This window comes from Chaetura pelagica, unplaced genomic scaffold, assembly GCF_000747805.2.
Source record: "Chaetura pelagica isolate M959 unplaced genomic scaffold, ChaPel_1.0 scaffold29, whole genome shotgun sequence".
NCBI classification, from domain to species: Eukaryota; Metazoa; Chordata; class Aves; order Apodiformes; family Apodidae; genus Chaetura; species Chaetura pelagica.
In genome coordinates this window covers 1,839,067-1,866,970 of record NW_009970720.1, presented here as the reverse complement: position 1 = coordinate 1,866,970, position 27,904 = coordinate 1,839,067, and the positions used below count along the sequence as shown (strand labels likewise).

General features: G+C 37.2%; 1 protein-coding gene across 1 annotated transcript in view; it reads right to left on the bottom strand.

The window, feature by feature from the left end:
* Positions 1 to 237: 237 nt before the first annotated feature.
* Positions 238 to 27,904, bottom strand: part of DZIP1 (DAZ interacting zinc finger protein 1) — a 34,904-nt gene continuing 7,237 nt past the window's right edge. The window contains exons 5-19 of the mRNA XM_010006354.1: positions 26,525 to 26,649; positions 24,326 to 24,487; positions 23,497 to 23,634; positions 22,727 to 22,789; positions 21,422 to 21,559; positions 19,716 to 19,764; positions 18,374 to 18,430; positions 6,572 to 6,717; positions 6,045 to 6,240; positions 5,553 to 5,682; positions 5,313 to 5,363; positions 4,258 to 4,460; positions 3,314 to 3,444; positions 1,089 to 1,257; positions 238 to 308 (exon numbers count right to left, since the gene is read on the bottom strand). Of these exons, the coding sequence (XP_010004656.1) occupies positions 238 to 308; positions 1,089 to 1,257; positions 3,314 to 3,444; positions 4,258 to 4,460; positions 5,313 to 5,363; positions 5,553 to 5,682; positions 6,045 to 6,240; positions 6,572 to 6,717; positions 18,374 to 18,430; positions 19,716 to 19,764; positions 21,422 to 21,559; positions 22,727 to 22,789; positions 23,497 to 23,634; positions 24,326 to 24,487; positions 26,525 to 26,649 (1,829 nt within the window). The remainder of the gene's footprint in view (positions 309 to 1,088; positions 1,258 to 3,313; positions 3,445 to 4,257; positions 4,461 to 5,312; positions 5,364 to 5,552; positions 5,683 to 6,044; positions 6,241 to 6,571; positions 6,718 to 18,373; positions 18,431 to 19,715; positions 19,765 to 21,421; positions 21,560 to 22,726; positions 22,790 to 23,496; positions 23,635 to 24,325; positions 24,488 to 26,524; positions 26,650 to 27,904) is intronic.

Genomic DNA, 27,904 nt, shown 5'->3' with positions numbered 1-27,904 from the left:
TTACCATTGTGGTCACTAGAAAGCAGCATTAACTCTCAGATTTCCAAACAGAGATGGCCAGTCGTGTGCGTACCGATATTTTGGTTTCAAAAACAGGACTAAAAGGCAAGATCTCTGTAAACAGTGTTCCTTGTTATTACATGACCAATATGAAAAACGAGTATGAAACATTTTAAGTTTTCAATGACATTTTCAACCCTAACAGAACCCAAAAGCCTCCCATCAGGAACACAACCATTACATATCTGAATAATCGCTCCAATCTGTTACAGTGACTAAGCTGCTTGTTTTATCAGCTTCCTGAAGACCTGTTAAAATAACAACAACAACAAAAAATATATATATATTAGCAATTCAAAGTATTTTGGGGGTTACTTTTTACTTTCTGTTTATCTATGGGATAAAATCTCATGCTATGTGAGAAAACACCTGTGGACCACAGGAAGTCCAGAATTTCAACCAGTGGAGAAATTTAAAGTGTTGATAACATGAAGGCTGTTATCTCACAGAATACAATGCACAGTACAGTGTCAATACTACTTTCTCTTAAAAATAACCTGAAATACCTTTGTATCACTGACACAGCTTTAACATTTAAATATATTGAAATGTTAGGGCTAGAAAATATGATACAAGTTCTGTGTAAGATTGAGGTTATTACTTTACCAGTAGCTCAAATATCTACCTCAGCCTGGTAGGTCATTTAAATATCTTGGAACAAACCTGAAGTTTGATCATTATTCTCAAGACAAAGCAAGAAAATTTCCCTTCTCCCTTAAATTTGGGAAAAGATTAAAAAAAGAAATCCTGGGTGGTTAATTTTTAAGACAAGGTTGAAGCTTAATAGTACTGTATGTTTTAAAATCTCGAATTCTTGGCATCTCAGTAACTTTGTGTATGTGTTGTTTACATGCGTTATAAATAGAATGTATTTAAAGGACATAAAATCAACACAGTTTTTTCTTACTAGTTCTTTTCTTAGAAAAATACCATATATTGAATCACAACGTGTAATACAGTACACTTAAGTTCTCCTCTAGGTGTGTCAGGCACTTAAGGCTTATCATGTAGAAGTATGCGTAAGTTACCTTCTCCCTTTGGTACACTTGTTTTTGGAAGACCCCATGCTTGTACCACAGGTGCAGCATCTGACTCATTTTTCTGTACTGTCGGTGCCTTCTGGCCTTTATCATCTTTCATCAAGACAAAGTCTTCTACTGATGAAATGTCCCAATCACCGTCTTCAACTTCCGTGAACTAACAGGGAAAAGAAAAAGCATCAATTTTTCCTTTCTCCATTAAAGTTGTGCTGAGATCTTCTATAAACACAACAATGTGAAACTGCCGAAGAAAAATGCACTGGCCCTTACAACATGTATTACCACAGTTTTAAATTCCACATAATTCAATAATCTAAATTATATTAGTTCACTATTATAGTTCTAAAACTAAAAGTCCGGGTTTGTAGTTTGGGTTTGTTTTTTTTTAAGTCAGGAACTGCAAAAGTTATAGAGTGCTGCCAGTTTTGCAACTGGCAGAAACCTATGTTTTCAGGTATTACTTGTTTAACTGAAAAGAAGGATTGTCTTTGCTGGGCTATTGACTGTTCCAATGAGATGGAAAGTCCTTTAAGTATTAGGATGTATATAACTTACACAAACATAATAAAGACATGATGTTATCATGGAAGTTAGCATTTTACTTTGCTATATAAGCATTCTGTATGTACACTAGAAAAAATTAATACTGCAATAAAGGCCTTTTAGTTTAAAACTGGTTTATTTAAAGAGAAAATTAAATAATGAAAATTTAAAAACCCCTATGGTGCTCAAAGTTATAGTATGAATTCCTCTTAAGACTCACTGTCAACATGTACATTTTTAATTAAGTGGTGGATCTGCATGAGTTCCTAAAAGGAGAGTCAAGTCAAACAGATGAACCTGGAGGCAACAAATCCATAGTCTTTCTTATCTCATCTGCCTGAGAACCAAGTACCTCCATTCAGCTTTAGAAAGAAGAACTACAGTGTTTCCCTGTTTGTCAATCAGATGCAATTCAAAGGAATCAAACCCTTATTACCTTAATTGTGGAAAGCAAAAGAAGGTTTCTCATAAAACTAAAACCTTATTTCCCAGAAGTCTCTCAATATTACACTCTCAAGATTTAGAAGGTGCTTCTATTGCACAGAAGAATGATTCAGCTGCTATTAGAAAACAATGCAAGGTATGTACATACTAGAGAAAAATCAGCAAATATGGAGGTGTCATGTGTCTTGGAAGAAGGGAAGAGGCTGCAGTAACGCTCTATCTTTCTACATATTTCAATGTTAACACTGCAAACTGTTTTTCAGAAACTGACAGATCCACTCAGGGTGCTGTATTATTAACATACCAGGATTCAACATTTTGCTGTTTTGAATTATCTGTGTTTGGAGGGTGTGGTAATGGGCAAGTCAGTCACATATATTGAGAAATGCTGGAGGAAGAGTTTCCTCAAACATCCACTAAATCCCAACTGATTTTTCAAGTACAAAATATAGAGAAAAATGTCAACTTCAAACAGTTTTGATCAAGTAAATACCCAGCACAAATCAAAACTGCTAAGCAGTTTTATAACTCAATGACTTATTCCAAAGAAATTCCATAATCCATACACTATCTGGTGTACAACTGATAGAACTCTAAACTGAGGGGAAGACTGAGATCTTATGAGCCTGAATATGAAAGTTGTGTTAGTATTCTGATAGTGAACATATGCCATACTCAATGGACAGACATCAGTGATATGTCTGATGCAGTTTGGTAACAGTGCATGATTGTAAATCATGCAGCAGAACAAAAGCCATACTTGGAAATGGAATTTGTTCCCTCATTAAAATGTATTTAAGAGCTCCATATCAGATAAAACTCTAGAAATAAAAAGATGTTAAAATATTAGATAAGCAACTTCATTTTTTTCCTCCACCAAAGCAAGATAATAGGAAAGCAAGTTAAGAAGGGATTGATGCTGTCAGAATAGGAGACAAAAATTATACCCATTGTGCCCAAAGTTCAGGCTAGCTGTAACAATCCAAAGCAGTCATGGTATAAACTGATAAGCAGCATAGATGAAGGGGTCACTTCCACAGTTCCCTCACTAGCACTTTCCCATATATCAGTGCAGATATAAGAGTACTTAGTTGTAATTCCAAAACTATCTTTGAGTATTAAGCTCTTCACTCCATCAAGATGTTTTCAATATGAAAAAAACCAAAACCAAGAGATACAGATCTAGTTCAATTACTTAATGAAATAATGGCTATTAAAAGTGATACCTTCAGTTCTTGCACCTCATCTTTTCTAACAAAGGCCTGGGCAACATTAAACCCTCCAGCTGGTTTGTTCTTATTCCCATGGTTAGAAAGACTTCTTCCAACTTGTTCCGTCAGTTTTTGAATAACTGTTCCTAAAATTCATAAAAAAATACACTGACACTTTCCATTCACAATAAGGGGCTTTACTGTAAATCCTCTAGAAATCTTCCACAACAGAAAAAATAAGTAGAAAAAGGCTCTCTGAGGCAGAGATTGTCTCTTTTTCTGAATTTATATAAAAGAGTATCATCACAGAATCAGAATGGTTTGGGTTGGAAGAGACCATTCAGTTCTACAGAACTGACACCTCAAAGTACTATATTAATATAAACACATTAGGAAAAACATAGAACCACAGAATCACCTGGGTTGGAGAAGGCCTTCAAGATCATTGAGTCCAACCATTAACCCTAATCTACCAATCCAGCACTAAGCCATGTCCCCAAGTGCCACATCTAGATGACTTTTAAGCACATCCAGGGATGGTGACCCAACTACCTCCCTGGGCAGCATGTTCCAAGGTCTGACAGCCCTTTCAGTGAAAAAGTTCTTCCTAATGTCTAGTCTAAACTTCTGGTGCAGCTTGAGGCCGTTTCCTCTTGCTCTACCACTGGTTGCTTGTGAGAAGAAACCAGCTCCTACCTCTTTCCAGCCTCCTTTCAGGCAGTTGTAGAGGGTGATGAGGTCTCCCCTCGGCCTCCTTTTCTTGACACTGAATAACCCCAGTTCTCTCAGCTGCTCCTCCTAAGACTTGTGCTCAAATGTGCACATGAAGTACACATAAATATACATACCCTGGAGACTTAGTCTGCCTTAATGATGTTTGCTAATGCAGAAATATTATAAAGGAAAGCTAAATAATGGACAGCTGTTACAACATGCATATACAAAAGTAGTGAAAACACCTTTTGAAGTTTTGGCAGGTGTTCCAGTTTCTTCAAACTCGCTTTCCTCTGACCCATCCATACTGCTTTTGCTAGGAACCTTCTGGAAAGCACTGAGTTTGCTGCTTGATGGTTTTGACTGCTTTTGCAATAAAGCTGGTGATACGTAAAACTGCTTGATATCATCTTCATCTGCTTCTTCCTCTGAACTGAATGGTGGAGTTCTAAAGCACAAACACACATGACCAAGAACTTACTGGGTTTCACTGACTGCATTGTTATATACATATTTAAGCTTCCTTGTATTTTCCTTCCCAATAATAACGTGCATTTTTCTTACGTAAAAAAACACCCAGGAGCTCCCATAAATTCTAACTATCCATAAAACTATTTTAAAAGAGGCTACATGAACTCAGAAAATTATCACTAAATGATCTTTTATACAGATAGACATGACTGTTTCCAACTGTGCAACTATCTTTACAAAACAACAGACCAATATATAACAAGGCTTGCCAGGCAAGAAAAGACGGGCTTCCATGGATCAGCAGAGAGAGCAAAGTTCAGGGTCAAGCAACCTGCAATCACAGGAAGTCTGTTCTGATATTCTGTTAGATTAAAGTAATTTAGGAATTTTTAAGTGCAGGAAACGACAAAGTAATGTGCCTGGTGTGACTGAATACCATGTTTAATTTTGGTCATAGCAAGAAAATATCAATAAACTGAATAAAATAAGATCACCTGAGTCCTGAAATGCTTTTTACTGGCTCTGAAAAAGCATCTGAGAACCTCAGAACAAAACTAAAGGAAGTGATACTATCTGATTTTATCAAATGTCCCTCTTTGCTTCACAACAGGAACACATCTGCTGAAATGACAACATGCTGTCTTTCAGGCATTATAATAACAGACTCCAATGGAATAATACTACTACTACAAAAAAAAAAAAAGATTAACTATGCAGTCCAGAAAAGTGTTTTATAATTTCTGCTTAATAATAGCTTTTGCATGGTGAGTATGTGAATATTCAGTCATCACAAATGTTTCCTTCAAAAATATAAGGGAACAGAACATACGTGATACTAGCTGTCTTTCTGGAAACTCCATTTCCATAAAGGTTCTTGGATCTAAAAATAAGACAAGTTTATTTCAAGACTGACAATCAACAAAGTAAGCATGAAGTTTATATAGGAGAAACGTGAATTCTTTTCTTGATTCTTCCCGTATTAGCAGGAATTGTTCACATCAGTCACAAAACCCCAGACACCTGGGACTGTTACCTGAGGTATGAGGACTATGAGAACAGCATCTCTTACTTTGGTGTAGATGTATTTTCAGGGAGGACTGTTCTTTGTTCAGCGGGGCGGACAGCTGTTGAAGACCGTTTTGCTGGTTTTCGTGGGGTGGCAGACAAGGAACTTCCCAGCTGATTGAACATCTGTAGATCTAAAAGAGAAGTTACATATCTCACTATTAGAAACAATGTTTGGTATATTTTATATCTCATTTCCAAAATTAAAGATGTCTCTGCTGCAGAATATAATTTAAAAAAAAAAAAAGAAGGAAAAAAATGGATTTTTTTTCTTCAGAACAGTTCAGAGTTACCACGTATCTTGCTAATATGTGAGCTAGGATTTCTGCAGTAAAACACAATGCCAAGATCCCTTTAAAGGGAACTGCTCAGTTAGCCCTAACTATGTAGGCTATTTATGTGAAAAATTATGAAACCAGCTACACAGAAACGTTTCTAATTAAACTTTCTGCAGCAGTTTTAAAACGTAAGAAACAAAATAAAAGGGTTTTTTAACCTTCTGAAGGAAGCTGAGGACAGGAAACAGGTCTATTACAAGATGATGCTTTCTCTTCAACCCTAAAGCTAACTTGGCGTTCAAGATGCTTTCGAATTTCCTGCATCTCAGGCTCCTGCTTCTGTTTGCATTCTCTAGCAGACTCAATAGCGCGCAAAATTTTATTTAAGCGATCGTTTGGGATACCACGAACATCCTAAGGAAACAAACAGTACTGTAAACACAGGGGCTATTATTTCTGGGATTTACATCCTACAACCATATACGCTGTTTTAAACTCCAAATATCACAAAGCTTGTAGAAAAATCACAGAAGTTGGTAACACTGCTCCCGGGTGCAGCCGTATCCTCCACAGCCCTAATTGGACTGACATCCCCCTCAGGTTAATGAATTACATGTATCTATATCATGTGGAAATTTAGCTTAGGATTTTATGGGTTGAGGATTGTTGTAGAGGAGTGAAAGAGAACAGCAAAACAAGTGGGACCAAGATTACCCCTCTTTTAAATAACTCAAAATAATCTTACTGCTTTAATTCCCAAGGATTCCAGCTTCCCTTCCAGGATTTGCTCCAACTTAGCTCGTAATTCTTTAAGCAAAGAAGGATAAATATTCAAAGCCTTCGTTAAATACTGGTTACTTCTACCTTTTTTATCATCAACTTTCTCAATTTCTGAAATAAGAATGGAAAAATACATTCAAGAGACATTTGAAAAATCCACAGCACGTAAGACAACAACAACTGCACTGAAGCATGCATTTTTTTAGAAACATGGTAGACATGGATCTGCACTTTTTATCTGCATGGAGTTGTATTCTTTCTACAATTTTGGGCTAGATTACTAAAGTCAGCTCATTTGGAATCTATATCTCAGCACCTCGTACTCACCATCACAAGTATCTTTTATTTTTCCTTGTAACTGAGTATTTAACAACAGAGATCGTTACTTGTGGAACTGTACTTTTAAAGTACTGAAAAAGGAGGACTATCTTCTGCTGATGAAATTCTCTACAAGTGGTATTTCAAAACAAATCTGAACTCTAGCAGGAATTACAACAGGAATATGACAAACTTGTTCTCAAGAAAAGCTTCAAACAACGTAATATTCTCTGATAAAAAACACCTACTGAAATAAAACCTTTGGAAAGTTGTTAACACTTTCAGAAGTCTTGGCAGAGACAAACCCTTAGTCTGAGGCAGACTGCTTCACAGAATATACATGATGGATAATAATTATCTTTGAAACTCCTTCAAGGACAAAGTTCAGTGTTGTGTTTTCTTCTGTGCAGGTCTATGACATCATACATACTTAAAAGCAGACAAAGAAGTTTCTATCTCTTTCCCTTGCTTTAAGTATCAGTAATTACATGAACTCTTATGCAAGAAATAAAGAATCATCTAGACAGATTCTTCCACCTAAATTAAAGATTGACATCTAAGTTAGGTCAAAGTATTAGAGAGTCACACAGGAGAGCAAAACATACCCATCTGGAATCTGCCTATGAAGTGTCTCTAGCAAGACAAAGTTTTACTGAATGCCACCTAGACCAAGTGAACTCATGATCTGTGGGACCACGGTAACTGATTCTGTCTGACAGTGGTCAGCAAAGCTGGGGGCACAGCACATCCCAGGAAAGCATACTCCCAACTTGTAAACCACACTTCCATATTGGCCCCCTGAAATGAAAGGTAAATCTTGGGCAGGAGTTTGTCACTTTCCAAAATGCCTTACAGGGCAGCAGAGTCATTTGCCAGCTCACAGGCAAGAGCATAAATGAGGGAATTATTCCATACTGTGAATTTTTTAAAAAATGTATTCTTTAAAAAAGTGCCACTATCCTTTAAGATAGACATCACGAAGAGGATGCAAAAAACCCCTAAGATACACAGATGATATTTACGTTGTTTTGAGGATTGGGTTCCAATGGATCCTGGAAAGACCTATAGGTAATGAAAACTACATAGGTATGGTCCAGCTACTTTACTAAGAGATCTCTGTTGTAGAGAACAGAATCTGGCTGAAATCTTATCTGGCTTTGGGAACTGTGTGGACAACTCAGTCCCTGACAGTGGTGGGATTCATAGTGATTTGGCTGGAGAGCTGAGTCCTAAAAGAAGCAAAATGCTCGTTGGTGCTAGTTATCAGACTATCTCCAGTCAGGAAGAGCTGCATTATGCAGTATGAAATCCTCCCACCAAGCCAGACCTGAAACATTTTAAAGTGGAAGGCTAAAAGAAGCCTTCTGAAAATCCTGTCCCTTCCAGATGTTAATCCTTACAGTAAAATAGATCCATCTAAAAGCATTTTAAAATTCACTATTACTCTATACTACTATGGGCAACAAGACTATCCAGCATTATCTTAATTAATGATAACATTAGTTCTTGCTAATTAACTCAAATCAAGTCCTCTTTGCTACAGAAACTACTTAATGATCCTTTTTTTTTTTTTTTTTTTTCTCCCAAGAAAACCCTAACTGCTAGATTTGACAGCTTTGGAGACAAGGGGCCTTAAGTCTAACCCACTATTTCAGCTCCTACATAATCCTATGAAATAATCAGTCAAGCCAAGAATTTTCACACTCTCCCTTACAAATGGCTGTCAGGGGAAACAAAAGAATCTTGGTCTATCTTTTCAGACTGCATTCTTTCTCTCTCTCCTTTGTACTGCAGGCCATGCCTTTAGACACAGCAGAAGAATAAAAGACAATCCATCAAGAGAGAAGATGGAAAGCAAGAAAAATAGCAGAAAGAATGGCAAAAATGTGAGCAGTTTTTTATTTCAGATTGGTCAGAGTCACTGCATTTTCCCTGGGGAGACCTTTGACTTGTGTGCAGATGTATTCAGGTGACAATTTCATCTTCAAAACAGCATAACTCCTTCAAATTCAAACTCACTGGCTATAAGGTTCAAGACTGGTCTCGAGCTTTGCACAGAGCATAGATTATTATGCTATTCAGCTATTTGGTGTTTCATCTAAAGTCAGCTTCCTTCAGAAGAACACCATGCAGGATGAACCAATGCTTTCGCTTCTGTCACATGGAAATGTGGCCTTCTCCAAGTTTTTCTTACGTGAAGCAGAAGAGCTGCCAACACTTGGCTATGTAATTACATTCAGAATTGCACAACCCTGGCCGGAGCTGTGGCTGTTTAGAGGTAGGTGTCATTTAGATTTCTTGCAAAAGTATCTTTGGTACATCTATGAGAGCAATCAGCTCCAACCTCCACCACCAACTTCCTTCTTCTATCTGAACTCTTTATCCTCTTACACAGAGTCTGAGTGAGCACACGTTGCAATAGCTTCAAAACCAAGGACCTCCTAGTGAGGGGACAGTCCCCTTCAAACATTTTTGCTCTGCTTATCTCTGGTGCCTTTAGACATATCAACGTATCAGGGTTGAGATGGAGGCCAGTAACCAGTGGTGTCTCCCAGGGATAAATACTTGGTCTGGTCTTGTTCAGCATGTTCATCAATGATCTGGATGAGAGGACAGAGTGTACCCTCAGCAAGTTTGCTGATGATATCAAACTGAGAGGGGTGGCTGACACTCCAGAGGGCTGTGCAGCCATCCAGTGTGACCTGGACAGGCTGAAGAGTTGGTCAGAGAAGAACCTCATGAGGTTCAACAAGAACAAGTGTAGCGTCCTGCACCTGGGAAGAAAGAACCTCCAGCACCAATATAGGTTAGGGGTGGATCTGCTGGAAAGCAGTTCGGAGGAGAAGGATCTGGGAGTCCTGATAGACAGTAAATTATCCATAAGCCAGCAATGTGCCCTTGCTGGCAAGAATGCCAATGGAATCCTAGGTTGCATAAAGAAGAGTGTGGCCCATAGGTTGAGGGAAGTCATTCTGCCCCTCTGCTCTGCCTTGGTGAGGCCACAAGTGGAATACTGCATCCAGTTCTGGGCTCCACAGTTCAAGGGAGACAGGGAGCTACCGGAGAGAGTCCAGAGGAGAGAGATGAAGATGACTGGGGGATAGGAGCATCTCTCTTATGAGGAAAGGCTGAGAGAGCTGGGACTCTAGCCTGGAGAAGAGAAGGCTGAGGGGAGACCTTATGAATGCCCGTAAGTATCTAAAAGGTGGGTAAAGATGGAGACAGGCTCTTCTCAGTAGTTCCCAGTGTTGGAACAAGGGGCAAGGAGTACCAGTTGGAACATAGGAAGTTCCATTTAAATATGAGGAAAAACTTCTTTACAGTGAGGGTGACAGAGCCCTAGAACAGGCTGCCCAGGGAGGTTGTGGAGTCTCCTTCTCTGGAGATATTCAAAACCCATCTGGATGCAGTCCTGTGTAAAGTGCTCTACGGAATCCTGCTTTAGCAGGGGAGTTGGACTAGATGATCTCTAGAGGTCCCTTCCAACTCCAGCAATTTTGTGATTCTGTGCTATAGAATATGACCTGCTTCAAAGAGTTAACCAGAGTTCCATAAAAACATTGAGCTTCCATAAGGAAATCACAGTATTTACAAGCACCCATAGCAAACAGGAGACTGACACAAGCAAGGAGTGTTCCCACCCAAATCACATAAGCATACTCAGATACTATGAAAAATACTGTAGCTATCAAATTATATTTACATTTTTATTTTGAAGAAAGACATACCACTGTACTTCGAGCTGAATCAACCATTACCTTTTTCCTCTTCTGAAAGCTCCTCTATGGGCTCCAGCATATGCACCAAGGGTGCCTGCTCTAATAACGAGGAAGAACAGGGACATGGGACAGGACAGAAAAAGGTCAAGGTACAGAGTGGGAAAGTTAGGCAAAAAAACACACTGATGTCAATTTTCCTGATTGCTAACAAGCTGCTTAACAATCACAAACCCAATGCTAAGTTGTAAGCACCTCATGGTTTTAAGTACTGCCTTGCTGGTACCTTTTGTACAGAAGCCCCTAATACAGTCATCACTTCAGGAGTGATTCAGTTGCCCAAATGTGGGTGCCTAATGTCATCTCAGATATATCAGAGTTTCAAGCCATTGGCACAGCTGGTATGTCACACAACTATAGAAAAAGCCATGCCCTTCTGGAATGGCACCCAGAGGCCATGTCAGGATGTTTAGAGGCATCTACAAATGACAAGGCCACCTGGGATTAAGTATATGAATACTGTCATTCATTTCTTGTAAGAAGCATCTCAATATCTAAACTTACTTTAAAATATGCTTATGTGCAATTTGATGCTAAAAGTTTACAAAAAAGTAGTAAAACAGGCAGAATATAAACCCTAAAAAATGTAAGGAAAAAATGTTAACTTATCATTCCAGAGAATTATTAAGTACTGAGCCCATATGTGCAAGCTGTAAGTAAATTATATATATGAGATAATTTCCAATATAACCAAATTTTAAAAATCTTCAAATCACTCCAATATAGTGACATTCAGCATTATCGTGCTTTAAAGACATAATGAAATGTTCTCTGCTGAAAACAGCTTCGTAAACATGTTGAAATTATAATTTCATAAGCTGTAGGGTACCATTTGCTGTATATAAATGAAGCCAAAGTACAGTTTATTTACAACTTTAAAGACTTCAGATGTAAGATGCATGAAAATGCTTATATGTGGACCAACAAAAAATCAGGTTTTTAAAATGTTAAGATTCACCTTCCATAAATAAATTTATTTCAATGAAAACTAGAATTTTAGTTTATTCTAGGATTTATGATAAAAACAGGGATGTGCAAACTGTACTTTCAGCATTTAACTACCAGCAGTATAGGAGGAAATTTATTGGCCAATATTTTGGGCCAACACACAGTGTTGTAAACCCTTGGGTATGGTAGCAACTCTCTTCATGCTTTCCATACTTGTGGTTATATTCAGCCTCTCACCTGCTTTTCCAAGCAGGTTACCAGCCTCAAGATTTGTTCCTATATAATTTGCACTAAATTAAGTTCTAAAAAAGTGCTTATTATACCAGCACAATATCACAAGATATCAATATATTTTATGGCATCACTTAAAAGCAAAACTCTGAGAGTGACTGACAAATAGGCATCTGGTCTTTCAGTCACTAAGGCTTTAAAATTTATCAGTGACCAAAGCATTCCTGGGCACTGGAACATAATCTTCCACACTTTTGTTTCTAGCACACTGTTGCCCTGCACCAGCCAACATTCTCCAAAACATTATTGGTTCCAGCACAGTTTGGAATCATTAACAAAAAGCCTGCAGTGAACCCATTTTAGAGGACAGAGCCTGAAGCACAGATGAGATATTCTGGGGGGATTTAATTTAGCTGCACAGGCATTGAGGCCTCCAAGTTTCTGGCTGGACCTACTAGACAGTAAACCAGCTGCTGTGTAATTGGATTTAATCTATACTTGTTTTACCTGCACTTTATTCCAGTGCAATCTGCTTAAAAGAGCTGACTCATCTCTGCATAAGCCCTTGTCAAGTAATTTAAGAGGAAAAATCCAGTCTCCAGAACTCAGATCTGAAAACAGTCTGTTTATCTGGCATAAAGGTACATGCTTCTCTTTCTCAGTATACTAAGAACAGAGGAAGTTAAAGTAAGTAAAAGAATAGTTGCAAGGCCAAACCCAGGATATATATTACTTGCTATGTGTAATATTGTTGTTCACTGCATGACGACAGAGATTGAATGCTAAGACATGGGTGAGTGCAACAGTTGGAAACACCAACTTCTCCAGTGTAACCAGGCCTCTTCTTTTTCTTCACGTACACTTATTCCAAGAGATATTTATCAGACAACACATTGGAATCCAATATAAGAAAATGCAGCTTGGTTCACCACTCCTCTGGTTTACAGGCAAGTGGGGAGATCACCTCTCTAAGAAGCCCTCTCCTTATGTCTATCAGAGATGTGCTACTTCTAGCCATCAGATCAGACCTTTCTGCTCTTACCTTAGTGCACATCCTTGAAATCAGCAGCATCTAAGTATTATCAAGCTTGTTTTCAGGAATCATTTAAGTGCAACTACCCAGCTAAACCTCAAATCTGTACAAAGCAGTCTTTGCTATCTCCATATCTAAAACAATCCTGCTGATGCAGACTGAAATCCTAACTACTCTGAATTATTGTAATTATTGTATTCTCTAGTTCATCAGACCTTTTTGCCCAAAATCTCAACAAGCCACAATTCAGTGGTAGTTTTAAACAAGCACAGATTTCCAACTTTGGTAGAACCAGTTACCTTCCTCTGAATTATCAACCCTAAATCTAGTTCAGCTGATTCAAGTGGGCACTACTCTACATCAACATCTTCAACATCTTACCTTGCTGTCCAGGATCTCACTCCTAGCTTTCATTGTAACCTAAGAGTGGAGCCTAGACAGACAGCTATCTTCTCTTTTGGACTCACAGCTAGATATAAATTACTTGCTCCTACTCACTTCTGTTCCTCATTCCAAATTAACATCAAAACCGTGTCCTTGCCTTACTGGAAGTGTATTCCAAGAGGCTGAAGCAAGGCAGGCATGCTGGACTCAAGCAGAACACTTGCTTTGGACTACCAGAGTACTGGTAGAACTGGAGATTATATCAGTCTTGCACTTCAGATGCAACCTCAATAATACTTTGTTCATTGACACAACATGAACCCTGGCTCTCATCTCCACCCTTTCCTTGGCTATGAAATAGATAAATCTCCACTTCATACTCAAGCCTTTTCAGTCAGACTGCAGCTGCTACCTTGCTTAACTGCTCCTGCTTAACTCAACCATAACTCTCATTTGCCAATCAATGTCTGCCTAAGTCTAATTCTAATGCAAGCTCAGTGATCCCTATAAAACCTTGGCTCAACAATAACCAGATCTCTCTGGGTGATACCAGCCCTTTGTAGACCTTAAGACCCTGCCATAAATAAACTTCTGCTGCTGGCACGAAACACCTTAACTCCAAACTTGATTCATTTACTCCTCCTCAACAGTCCCAACCCTGACCCTAACCAAACAGTATTATTGCTAAATCCTATACCTAGCCCAGTGGCAAATTCTAGACTTGTCCTCACCCTATGTCATCAGCCAGCCTCAGTCCCAAACCTAACCCTAGCTTTATGCTCAGAGTAACAGTTCTTGTCAGCCTCCAGCTTGAACCTAGCTAAACGACAGACACCAACACCGGTCTTAATGAGGGCTGGTTGTATTAATATCTTACTGGCCCGAGTCCAGCCATATTAATACTATCCATCATTAATCACAGAAACATCAAGGATGGAAAAGACCTTCAAGATCATCAAGTCCAACCGTCTGCCCTACAACCCCTAACCACTAAACCATGTCCCAAACCACCACATCCACCTGGGTTTTTTGAACACCTCCAGGGATGGAGCCTCCACCACCTCCCTGGGCAGCCTGTTCCAATGCCTCACCACTCTTTCTGGGAAGAAATTTTTCCTAATATCAAATCTGACCCTCCCCTGGTGCAACTTGACCCAGTTGGCAGACAGTCATGAGTAGTGTTCCCCAGGGCTCAGTGCTGAGGCCACTCCTGTTTAACATCTTCATAGATGATTTGGATGAGGGGATAGAGTGCACCTTCAGTAAGTTTGCTGATGACACTAAGCTGGGCAGGAGCGTCTCTCTGCTTGAGGGCAGGGAGGCTCTGCAGAGAGATCTGGACAGGCTTGATCCATGGGCCAATGCCAGTTGTATGAGTTTCAATAAGGCCAAATGTCGGGTCCTGCACTTTGGCCACAACAACCCCTGGCAGTGCTACAGGCTTGGGGAGGAGTGGCTGGAGAGCTGCCCAGCAGGGAGGGACCTGAGGATGCTGACTGACAACTGGCTGAACACGAGCCAGCAGTGTGCCCAGGTGGCCAGCTAGTCATCTCAAGATGACCTCCACAATGATGTGTCCGTCATCCCACATCTTCCAAAGTATCTTTTCTGCCAACTAATACGTGTGGAGAGATAGATGGTATGTATCAAAAATACAGGTTGACAATTTCCTCAGTGGATAATTGTACTACTGAAAAATTACATACCTAGCATACTTTGACAAGTCATTAAATACCAGTTTTAAACAATATTTGAAGACAATTTCTATGCAGGTGGAATAGGAAAATATATCGAACAATAATGAGGAAATCAGGTTGTGTATATTCCAAGCATATCATGTATTATTTGGCTGTTCTTACCTACTACCACAATATTCTGACAGTACTATTGGAAAAAGTAGTTTTCTGGCCAACATCTTAAGGGAGAAATCCTGTCTATTTATTCTGAAATAAGAAATGCTAAAGTATTTTAAGCCTGAAGAGAAGTGTTACAACTACCTATAGTAGAGTATCCCCTACAGTAAGCACTTGGCACTTGCAACATTAAAATGAAGGATAAAACATAAAACTTGTTTTCTGTAAACTGCTGCACTTCTTCAGGATGTAAGAAAGAAATGTAAGCCATGGCTATCAGTCATTATCTACTCCTTTAATTTACACTCAAATTTCCAAAGTTTTTGGAAGAGATGCCAGACTTAATGTGTGGTACCTGTAATTTTGACTGTCGTCTTTGAATCAGTGCACTTCATGTATTTTTCTCCTGACTAAACAACAGGAAGTCATATACTGCATATAAGCAGCACAAATATTAATTTAAAGTCAATATTCTTAAATATGATAAATTTTTGACACTTACCTGAGGCCTCTAAGTTAGGAGCCTAGTCACCTCAGACTCCTTCTACAGTCAAGGAAGAGACACAGGCCAACTTCAAAGAGCAATTCAGATCTTAGTTCAGCTGAACCAAAGTCTGAAGGTGCCCCTATTCTCTGTTAAATGTTTAGGATGACTCCTTTGACTAAACTTTCCACAGATGTTTCAGTTATGTCCCTAACAATAGCTGAGCCTTAGTTCATACCATATTTGAAGACTGAGTCATAGGTTTTAATGGACAATCTAGTACCTTTGCTTTTTCATTATCTTCAATTCCACCTACTGCTATTGACCTAATAATATTAAATACTGAACTAGAATTTCAAGATTAATATAGCAGCCAAAATATACTTTTAAAATATTATTTTTAAAAATCATCATTAATTCATTGTCTTTTAGTAAGATTTAAGTAATCTTTGAGGATAAGACTTGAGTTATACCTGCACAAAACCGTGCAGCTAGCTCAGAAACTGAAAGAAGAATAGTCAGCCAGGATGGCATTCAAGGCAGATTATTAGCTCCCAAGACATCAGGAACATAACACAAAAGCAACAGAATAACACAGTTATTCCACTATTTTACACCTGAGATACCTCGTTTGTAATTAGGGTATCTTTACATAGTGCAGATTTAAGATGTGCAAAACTAATCTTAGGATGCAAAAGCTTCCACGAGACTTTAAAAAGTGTACTTAAGTTGACATAAGAGAGCCTTTTCCAGAACTAGTTTTCTTTCAGACAGAAAAAAAAAAAGAAAGAAAAGGGAGATATTCCATATGCAGGTATTTGTTTGGTAGGAAAACTACAGCTCTTGTCATTTCAAAGATGTTCTGTGCTAAATTAATTTGTGTACAGAAGTTACAGTAAGCACTTTGATTCTCGTGATGGCACAAGATGCAGCCTGGATTTCTGAATTCAGTATGTAAGTCAATCCCTCGAGGAGCCGTGAGAATGCTGGGAACAGCACTATAATTTCTGCTAACCTTCATATCCATAAATTAGGTAGGGTAAGTTTAAAAAAAATCCAGGAGGGAAGAAAGGGGACAGACAGAGAGACCTGCAGAGATAAATAAAATAATCATCAGCAAAGGAATCTGAAGGAAACACCTTCTTTGAGGTTTCATAATAAACTGATAATGATTCTTTTGTGTATCAATGGCAGGAACAGCCTTTTCTATCTTGAGAAGGTTCATAAGGTGTCACGAGCTTCATATTTGAAGCAGCAAGAAAACAGGAAAGATCTGAATGAGCTGATATCAATTGTCAGAGTACAGAAAATACTGATGTTCATAGAACTGTTTTCCTCCTTACTCCAAATGGAGTAAATGTACTAAGAAAGCAATGCTTGACAAACTTGGTGTGTAAGCCCTTACAACAATATACTTTATAAAACTAATTTCTTAAATTCAGGGCAATAGCTAAGCTACTTGCTGTGAGATCTCCTAGCTGCAACCAGCACTACTGTGTTGGTGCAATGAAGCTGGTTTGAATGAAAAATATTTGGATTACTTAAAATACTATTATTAATAATCTATGCTTAATATATTAGTAGTTTTCTCCACCCAATGTTTAATCTATATAGTTTCACCTAAAAAGTTTCAAGCAATGAACTTCTAGTTTGCATAGGTTAGTAAGAAATCTTTATACTATTTAAATAATTTTTCTATATAATAAAACCCTCTTTTCATTAGTTTAGTAATTCTTGACACAACACGTACTTTGAAATCAACACTTCATATTCCTCAGTTTTTCATTCCTCATCAAGTTTCCTAAAACTTGTTGTATCTTTCTCCTTTTCTTCACAGGCCTTTTTATAATTTTTGAATGTTAAAAAAGAAAAATTCTGTACTTTTTTTTTTTACTAATTTCATTTCCTCTCCCCCTGACAAGTTTTTAAACTAAGAGAAATAATAATAAAACGATTATTTAATTATAGTTCAAGAATGCAATTCATAAAATTGTTTTAAGGTTTAAATATTTTACTTGCTCAAAGTTCATTTTTCCCATTACTTTCCTAGTTGAAATGAAAGTAAAGAATTAATTGATCACAGAATATTGGAACAGTAACAATTCTCTACATTACTCTGCATAGTGAGAAAAAAGTGAAAACTGTTTTCACAAAGCACCAAACAACATAAATGGAAGTTCATCACTTCCCACCACTTCAAAACTATATCACAGTGTCACAAGTTAAGACAACTAAATAATGATTTATATGTAACTAGAAATATACCCTGGAAGAACTATCTAGGTGGGATGACTGTCTATTTTGATTGTGTCTTCTGTACATTTCCTCCTTGACATTTCAAGTCACACAAAAAATACAATTTCAAGACTATAAACAAACATCTCCACATTTTTCTCTATACGAATTCCAATATATGCCTATGCAGGATATGCAAATCCTAGAAAACAAGCATATGGTAGAGATTAAAATATTATTTTATTTTCTCAATTAGTTTCTTTGACCTTTAAGTGGTCCAATACTATACATATTCTGAAATAATTTTGTTTTTCATTGGTTATTGTCAATAGTGCATCTTTATAATTACTTCATGAGATTTTCAATGCTGACATAAAGCAAAGCAATTCAAATTACACTCTATCAGTACAAATACTCTTACAGCTATGATTTGACAAACCACATGTTTAAGAAGACAAGAGTGTGAGATTTGAAAATATTAGATCTGGACCTATCAAAAACTTACCATGCATCACTGATAGACTTGGTTTAGATTCTTCAAGACGCTCTGCAGTAGTGTTCACTAAAACAGCATAGAAGTAAAAAATAATGTCAACATATTATAGTAAGAAAGAACAGACATATAAAATTTCACAAATGTTGCAATATTAATTCATATTTATAATTGCAGAATTTTGGGCATATTGGTGTAAACAGTTTACAAAGTAAAAACTGGTCCTTCACAACATAAAAGTATGTCTCTAAGTATACTTAACATTTTTAATACTTCTAGAACCAGGAAAAGAAACTAGTAATTAAATTGTCACTAACTGGAACGTGAAGCTGCAGTAGTCAATATCTTTGGACACATCTGTGTGCTGTCTTTGTGTCCCAGGGAAGAAGGTTTGGCCCAAAGCTACTTAGTCAAGTCTAGCCTAATTGACAGTTGTATTCCCAGAAGATCTGCTGTGTCCATGCTTCATATCAAGTAGTGAAAATCCTATATAGAACATATACTGGATGGAGGGAATTATCACTTCTACATTCCTCAAACCATCTTGGGGCCTAGGAGCAAATTCCCTTGTGTGCCATGATCTGTGCTTCAGAGGAGCTGAATATGACCACCTCCAACTGAGATGCCATAGAGCCAAACTATTACCATTCTCTCCTCACAACCAACTCTCTCCTGTTAGGTTCAGTTCAAGCCAATGTCCTGACAATAAAGCAAGACAGTTTCCAAACTGGGATTAGAATTAATCCAGCTCCCACCATCTATTGCAATAAACCTATTTCAAGTCACTGCAACTGCAGCATCAACTACACTCATGTTTGTGGTGGGGGACTGTATCCCAAAACATTAGTTTTACGTTCAGCTATTTGTAACAGACTTCAGATGTTAGGGAATTCCACAGATAAAAATACAAGAGTTCTTAAAATTCTTTGAACATCTGTGCCTTAACTGATAAGTTAATCAATTTTGTCTGCTCTTTCAGTATTTTCACCTTTTTGAGTGCCACAGCCTAAGAAGAGTCAAGCATGAAAAAATAATTAATATAGTAAAGCCAAAAGTTGTTTACACATTACAACAGAGCTGCTGTATTTTACATCTCTTCACTACTCCAGCAATCAACTTTGTACATTACAAGTCCTTATAACTGCAAAACATAAAACTCTGAAAACAAATATAAAGTCATGGAAATAGTATTACAGGTAGGTACCTTGTGAAACACAAATTGCCAGTACTGATTTTATTTCAGTATTTAGTCAGTACAGTTGATGTATGTGTTTTTTAATTATCTCTAATATTTGTTTAAGCCAAGCTGCTGAAATTAGGAACTAAATCTGCTTTTTCTTACATTTGTACTTACAATCATATGGTTTCATGCTTGCAGCCGATCTTGTGGACAATTCTTTTATCTAAAGAGAAAAATACATACATTAATAGATATAAATGCAAATGCTCAACATCTCGAAATACATATTTAGTACTAAATACTTAGTTTCAGTACTATTCCATAATGAAATGAAAATTATTACCATTTATGATCTGGGAAGACAAACACTACGTTTGTGGGACTCTATTCTACTGCCTAATGTGTATTTCATTGATGCTTAATGAATGCTGAAGACTTATTTCAGTTTGTTGTCTTATGTGAACTCATGCCTTGCACACACTGTTACGACCAGTTATAGCATGAAATGAGAGTGGGCTTACAAGCCACTTCAGCTCTTACAGTTTAAATACTTTTTGCTTCAGTAATTCACATTCAGTTTTGCAAGCACAGTTCCACTCCAGGGAAACACATAATTACACATCGATTTTTAACGTATGAGAAGTTTGGCCTGCTCAACAGTTTTGTCTGCTTGACACCTCAGTCATGCATAGAACAAAACTGAAAGCCTAGAGGAAACAAGCTGGCTGTAATTCAATCTAAAGAAAACAGGAACCTTGTGAATCCAGTATCATTAAAACACTGTTCTACATTCCAATTCCCAAAAGGGAAGCTAAACCTAAACCATAGGGACACACAGCCAATGTCAGCTGGAGCTGGCACAAGATACTGAACCCTCACCCTTTTTTATGTATTGGTTAGGACATAACCAGTAGCACCTTAATTCACTGTGCATTCAGTTCAGCTTCTACAGAAGTGTTACCTATTTCTCAAGCCCTTCCAGTTCCCAGGTATTAAGGAGGTAGATCTTTACAGCTGCATTTCACAAGCACCAAACTTGGATCCTTTTGAACCCATTTTATATCTGTGGTCATGCTGTTTTGCTTTAAATAGTCACTTTATTCCAAGTATCTTGTCTACGATTAAGACCTCTTCTATTCCCATAGCTATCAAATTTGTTAAGATGGAGATGTAAAAGCTATTCTTTGTCTCTTCAATTCTTTAAACACTTGGGTAAAGGTTTAAAACTAATATCAGGAAAAGTGTGTAGAATCAGGTACTGCTTTGTAAAGAAAAATAATCTAACAGAGGAACAGATAGTAAGGACTGAACACCAGATCAACAAAGGGATTAGACTGTCACCCACTCATCACCTCAGAAAAATCTGTAGTCATGTTTAAACAAATGCACATTTTACCAAAAAAACCTACTCACTTCCAAACAATTTTATTAATTCTCACAATTAGAAACATGATACTCCATTTCTAGTGTGAGGAGTCATGTATTTTCATATTTCAAACACTGTATCTCATTATGATTATTTTATGGCAGATTAAATCCTGCTCCCTATCAGAAATTTTTCATCTATGAGGTCTTTGGTTATTGTGAGCTGGTAGTTTTTTAACTTTGTGTTGAACTTATTAAAAGCATATGGTTTATTAATCCTTTCCGTCTAAATCGTGCTTTAGTTTAAGCCTGGGTTTACATTCCTGTGTCTCTTTTCCAGATATGTTCTTATTTATCAACATAATTTCCAAAGTGTAACCAAAATACTCCAGTAACACTCCTACCAATTGGGATTATTAACTATGCAACCAGAGACATAGAAAAGACCAAATGCTTGTTAAATGTTTCTCTGTGTCCTATTGTCTCTGAAATACAGCATGCTTCACAAAACAGACCTGCTTCTTTTGAGTAATAATCAAATGATTCTGCTCCTGAAGCCTCTGCCCTAGCTCTTCAATCCTCTTGTCAAAGGTGTTAGTTTTATTCTGCTCTTCTCTCACTGATGATTTAAGCTTCTCAATCTGTGACAGTAGCTAGAAAGCAATCAGAAGAAAAGTAATTCAATATGATTTAAAATATTTTAATGCTAGAAAGCTTAAATAAGCTAGTGTCTCCTGTGATTTCATTGGAACTTGCATACATTACAAAACAGTTGCCTGGATAACTTTATTTACACAGGGAAGATTACCTAAATCTCGATACAAAGAAAGGGACATGCAACCACATTGCTGAGATTGCCTAAAAGTAAGATTACAGGAAAAAGCACACAACTTAGTGTTAAATAATGATATTTTAAGGAGATGAGGTTTGAATTTGCATTATAAATCTAATATATTAGCTCTGATTGTAGAAGAAAAGTTATAATATTTTAGGGGCATCATCCCAAAAGTAATACTTACACATTACTCCTCCCTTATTCTATTCTTGAATTGTGTGTGGGGGTATCATTAACTACATCCTTTTGGGGGAATGTTCCATGGTTCCTCTCCACTGCTTTCTTGTCAGAGGAGGAGAAGCATTGATCAGACCACTATGATCTGCTCAGTTCTTACATGGTCACGCAGATGAAAGTAAAATGAAAGGAAAAGAAGCAAGAGAAACAAAGCGGGGAAGATATTAAAAAGAAATGCAGACATAAAAAAAATCTGAGGAATAAAGCTTTGCATAGTAAAATACATACACTGATGCAAAATAAAACGTCATGGTGTTTTTTCCTGGAAAAGCTGAACAGCTTCTGAATTAGAAAGCTACAACACAAAAAGCTGCAGACAAGTGACAGAAAAGAGAAAAAAAGATTGAGACAAATGCCACGGGTCCATGGTAGCAGGAAGTACAAGGCAGATGAAAGCTCCATTTTGGCAAGTTAAATCTCAGCCACCCAGTATATCCACAGAATGCAGGGAAAACTGTATAATGCAGTACTCATAAGAATTAGCTGTGAGCTCTTCGAAACAGAGATACAATTGAAGGTGTCTGATTTTTAAAGATAAATTCCATTTCAACTCTGGCCCTAACTGAAAAGTCAAGGCCCTGGAGTAACAGAAATACAGAGATATTAAATACCTCTAAGAGGACAACATTATAAACTCCTGAGATCTAGGCTTTAACAGTTGTATGATAGCGTATCAAGAACTACTGCATGGGTAAGAAAATAAGTAATAAGTCTCCTTCTAGTTTAAGTGGTTTGCTGTGCCACTTACCAGGGACTTTTCTGTCCTATGTTCGTGATGAAGGGCTTGCATTCTAGATGTCCATTTACTTTCCTATATGGAGGAAAGCAATATTAGTTCTTGTTAATAACATCGAGTTCGACATACAGAGCATAAATACTGAAAAGATTTTGGTGATATGAAACTTGAATAATCCCACATTTAAGACACAAAACTGTCATTGGCATGTTTAATACATCCGAGTGTGGTTTTCCTAACAGTCATGCTAGAAACTACCTCTTTGCTCCTTGATTTATATGTATGTTATGACTTTGAGTGAGAAATACACAACTATTTTGTTATATCTCTGTGTGTTAACAATCAGGGTAGTAAGAACAGGTTTTTTTCCCCCCAAATAACGTAATTTCAAACAATCATTAAGAATGTATTTTGTACAATGTATTAATAAAATGAGTTTTAGAGTGAACAGACTTGTCTTAGATGAAATAAAAAACAAAATAAAATTAGAACCTTCTAGAACTGAACTGCAACCATACATTGTTAACCTTAATATATTTAACAATGTAGAATAACAATAATAATATATTTTCTAAAGGATAAGGAAAATAATTCCTTGATTTCCATTAAAGAAATTGTACTAAAAATAGTAGTAAATCTTTAAAAACAGTTATTTTAGACATTGAGAAGGTTGAGAATTTTACTTACAGATTTACAATCATACTCAGAAATGTACAAAGTGGAAAGAAACCCCAAAACCACAAGTAGTCTATCAAAGGCAATACATGAAGTTACAGTGTTACCTGTTTTTCAAGAAGTTTAACCATATTGTGATAATCCTGAGGACTCTGAGGTTTCTCTTCTGTAAATTCTGGGCTATCTTTCAGTGTCCCTAAGTTGGATTTTTGCTGCATATTGGACTTTTGTAATTCTAACAGTTGCTAAAAGGCAGGGGGGCAAAAATGAAAACTTGAATATATGTAGAGATTTTGTTTTATAAAACCATCATTTAATACAAAATGTACTCTAAACATAACTGCTTAAGAGATTGCGTCAGACCCTTCTCACATTTCTCATGTGTTCAGCAATTATCAACTTTTATGTAATAATTTATATATACATCTAACATAAATATACCTTGCAAATATACACAGGAACTAGCAGCTACAAAATCTAAGCTGTTCTAGTAATTCTCATTCTAGTCAAAATTCTGGAAAACATTTCCAGAGCACATATTAAAAACATGTGCAGCTCTGCTGTTGGGACTATAATGCAGAGAGGTTAGTCCTCTCTGTGCCATTTATAAGAATGTTAATGCAAGGTTACCTAACAGACAACAGTAATAAAAATATCTACTGATCTGTAAACAGGCACTCAAAAGTTGAGGGGTAAGAGAAAGCTGACAGTGTTGCTCAAGGCATAATTGAAAGCTGTTACAAAAATTAACTGAAATTATATTAATAAAGTACCAGTATACAAATATACAATTATGGCTATCAGCCCTCCATTATTTTTAAAGTTTTTTAAGAGGACCACTTAGATGATTACATCACATTTCATATATGTGAAGTTCACTACCATCCACTGTAACGGATACATACCTTAAAACGTTGGAAAATTTAAATCACTTACATTTTCTAATGTTGAATTTCTTGAAGATAACTCCTTAAACTCTTTCATAAACATTTCTTTCACTTTTTCTATTTCATCAGCCAATTTATCTTTTTCCTCCTCTTTCCATTTATGAAGTGATTGTAGAATTCCTTCTTCTTTTGATTTTTGCTGTTCACATTCCTGAAATTATTTTGAAAACATATTTGTTATTTTTCCCCACATGCAATACTAATTTAAGCACCACAACTATGTGTGGGAAGCAATCACTTTCAATGGGCAACATTGTGACATCAAAAACCACGAAAAAACACCAGTTTCCAAAGAATTCTGGGGTAGCAAACTATGAGGTTTGTTAGTAAAACACGCATGCTCCAAGAAGTAACACAAGAATGACCTTAGATTAATCTAGTTCAGCATTCTGTCTCTTACAGAGGCCCTAAGTGTGTAAGTGGGAAAGGACAATAACAGGGCAAACAAACACGCACATTCTCCTTAATACGCTGCAAGCTGTCAACTGTTTTCAGCTCAGTGAAACCTGATACAGTTTAGTAAACTGTTTTTGGCTTCTGCTAGGTTAATTTGATGGGACATTAGGTCCTGAACTGGAGAAGTGAGGGAATGACTGATACCTATTCACTCTATGTAATACATGACTTCACAGTCTGTATTTAGAATGGCTGAGCATGCTAAGCAGCATCACAGAATCAGAACTGTCAAAGTTGGAAGGGACCTCTAGAGGTCGTCTAGTCCAACTCCCCTGCTAAAGCAGGATCCCCTAGAGCACATTACTCAGGGCTGCATCCAGGTGGGTTTTGAGTACCTCCAGAGAAGAGGACTCCACAACCTCCTTGGGCAGCCTGTTCCAGGGCTCTGTCACCCTCACTGTAAAGAAGTTTTTCCTCATGTTTAAATAGAACTTCCTGTGTTCCAGCTTGTGCCCATTGCCCCTCATTCTGATGCTGGAAACTACAGAAAAGAGTCTGGCTCCATCCTCCGTGCACCCATCCTTTAGATACTTTAGATTATTTACATTATATATTTATTAGAATTTAGATTATATAGATATTTTAGATTCATAAGGTCTCCCTTCCCTTCAGCCTTCTCTTCTCCAGCCTAAACAGTTGCAGCTCTCTCAGCCTTTCCTCCTAAGAAGGAATCCAATCCCTCAGTCACCTTTGTTGCCCTCCACTGGACTCTCTCCATTAGTTCCCCATCTCTTTTGAACTGGGAAGCCCATGATTGGGTACAGTATTCCAGATGTGGCCTCACCAGGGCAGAGCAGAGGGGGAGAATGACCTCTCTCGACCTACTAACCACACTCTTCTTTATGCAACTCAGGATTCCATTAGCCTTCTTGGCAAGGGCACATTGCTGGCTCATAGACAACTTACAACTTACCTGCCAGGGCTCCCAGATCCTTCTTCTCAGAACTACTTTCCAGCAGGTCCACCCCTAACCTATATTGGTGTATGGGGTTCTTCCTTCCCAGGTCAGGACCCTACACTTGCCCTTGTTGAACCTCATTATGTAATTTAGAGACTTTTTTTCTCTTTATGAACAAGTAAGCACTACCACAAGACTCAATATCACCCTAAATAGTCTTGCATGTGATCACAAGTAGATAGTGCTTTTATATAATTCTAAGTGTTGGGTTTTTTTTATTCAGACAGCAGTAGCTAAGATTAACTTCTGCTTTGGCTCTCTAGTCAAACAAATTCTAAACATTTAAAGACCAATATGCAAGGTCTAGATTGCTTTGTTTCTTCTGAATGTCTCCTCGACTGCTTTACACCTCTTAGTTTTTCACAGCAAAGAACAGATCTTACTCTGTTTTGAAGTTACATATAAAATCACGGTCATACGTAAGAAACATGTAGTCATTAAAGATCTCATAATATTAGAAACAGCTAATATTTAAGTACAGCAAGGCAATTTTATCTGTTTCAGTAACAGGCCACCCATCTTATGAACTCACAAGTGCTAACAGAAGTGTTGTCTTAAGTATTCATTTAAAGCATGCCTAGAACAAAAGTAAGGAAAAAGTAGATGTTTAAAGTTGAGGGGGGGAGGGAGAGATATGTTCTAATGCCCAAGCACCACTGTTGTCAGGCAGACAAGCTGTACATGTATTGTTGTTCTATTCCAGTTACAAAATGAGTGAACACAGTCAAAAGTACTAACTCTTTTGAGAGGTCCCTACTACTTAGTACATATTACCTTAGAAAACCTGACCATATTAGCCTGTTGTTCAGCCTCTAACTGAGACTTGGTGAGCTGCAACTGCTCCTTCAGTTTATCAACTTCACCCTGCAATATGTCTGTCTTTGCCTTCCTCTTCAGTTCTGTTTGAAAGAAACACAGATTTAAAGAACATCTGCTGTAGTTTCTGGAAATGTGATACTTGATGCAAATACATTTCTACAGCGTTTCAGTAACATCTTCACAAAGTGCGGCTCTCACAGACCATTTCCCTTCACACTGTGATTGTCCAAAGATGCTTTTAAACATGTATGTTCTCTGGACTGCTAACATGATCCTCAAAGACTGAAAAATACCAATATGTGAAGCAAGCATGTGAAATAGTTTATGAAATACTTACAATAAAAAGTATTTTATTACTTCATTTCAAAGGAATCTAAGCAAAACAGACTAAAAAAAGGATATATGAAGGGCAAAATAAACTTCAATTATTCAATTCTGTTATGTTTAATTTATTCTAAATAACTGCTGTAAATAGTCCATTTGGAATAAAAGTCATTATTTATCTGGAACGAGTCAGAAGGAGTGTCATGGTACAAAAACATTGTAAAATATGCAAAAATTATACCATGCCTTCACCTTGAAAAATTTTCTCAATTTACCAAGGATTTACTAGCCCATCATCTGGGAATATGAGCACAATACAGGACATTTCAGAAATAACTGCACAGATTATTTCTCTCACACAGCCATGGCAAACAAATTATTTCTATGATAATTAGTTTAACTGGTTCTGCAACATCTTCCAGTATCATTTTTATCAAGCGTAAAGTGCTCAAGAGCCTCTTTCTTCCTCCAATATATTAAGGCTTCCTTAGGTGCTTACTCAGACACCTCTCACTACTTTTGCTGGTTTATTTGCCTGATAAGCTACAGCTCAGACGCTGCTAGATCCTTCCCACATGCTTTTTTTTCCTAACTCATTTCTAATAGCTACCATTTATCAATACTTGTTAGTCCTTATCAGTAAATCATAAGAATGCAGTCTTAACTGGAAGGAGAGAATTCAAAGATGAACTTTGAGAACATTGTGCTTCAAACTAAACGTTTTTCAATGAAGAAAGACACAAGTGCAGAAGTTAGTGGTATAGCAACTGAGATCATCATAGATACATGAAGTTCTATTATTATTGACAGTTTATAAAGTTCTATTATTATTGACAACTTATTTTCCTCACTATATTTTACAAGCAGTTTAGTTTGGGAGAGCCTGATCCTAGTCAAACTGATTTCAAGTGAGCTGGATAATTTCTGTACTGGTAATGCATATATATTCACAAAATGTACTTTCCTTAGAGTAACTTGTTCATTTTACCCACACCTTCATAACACAAATCT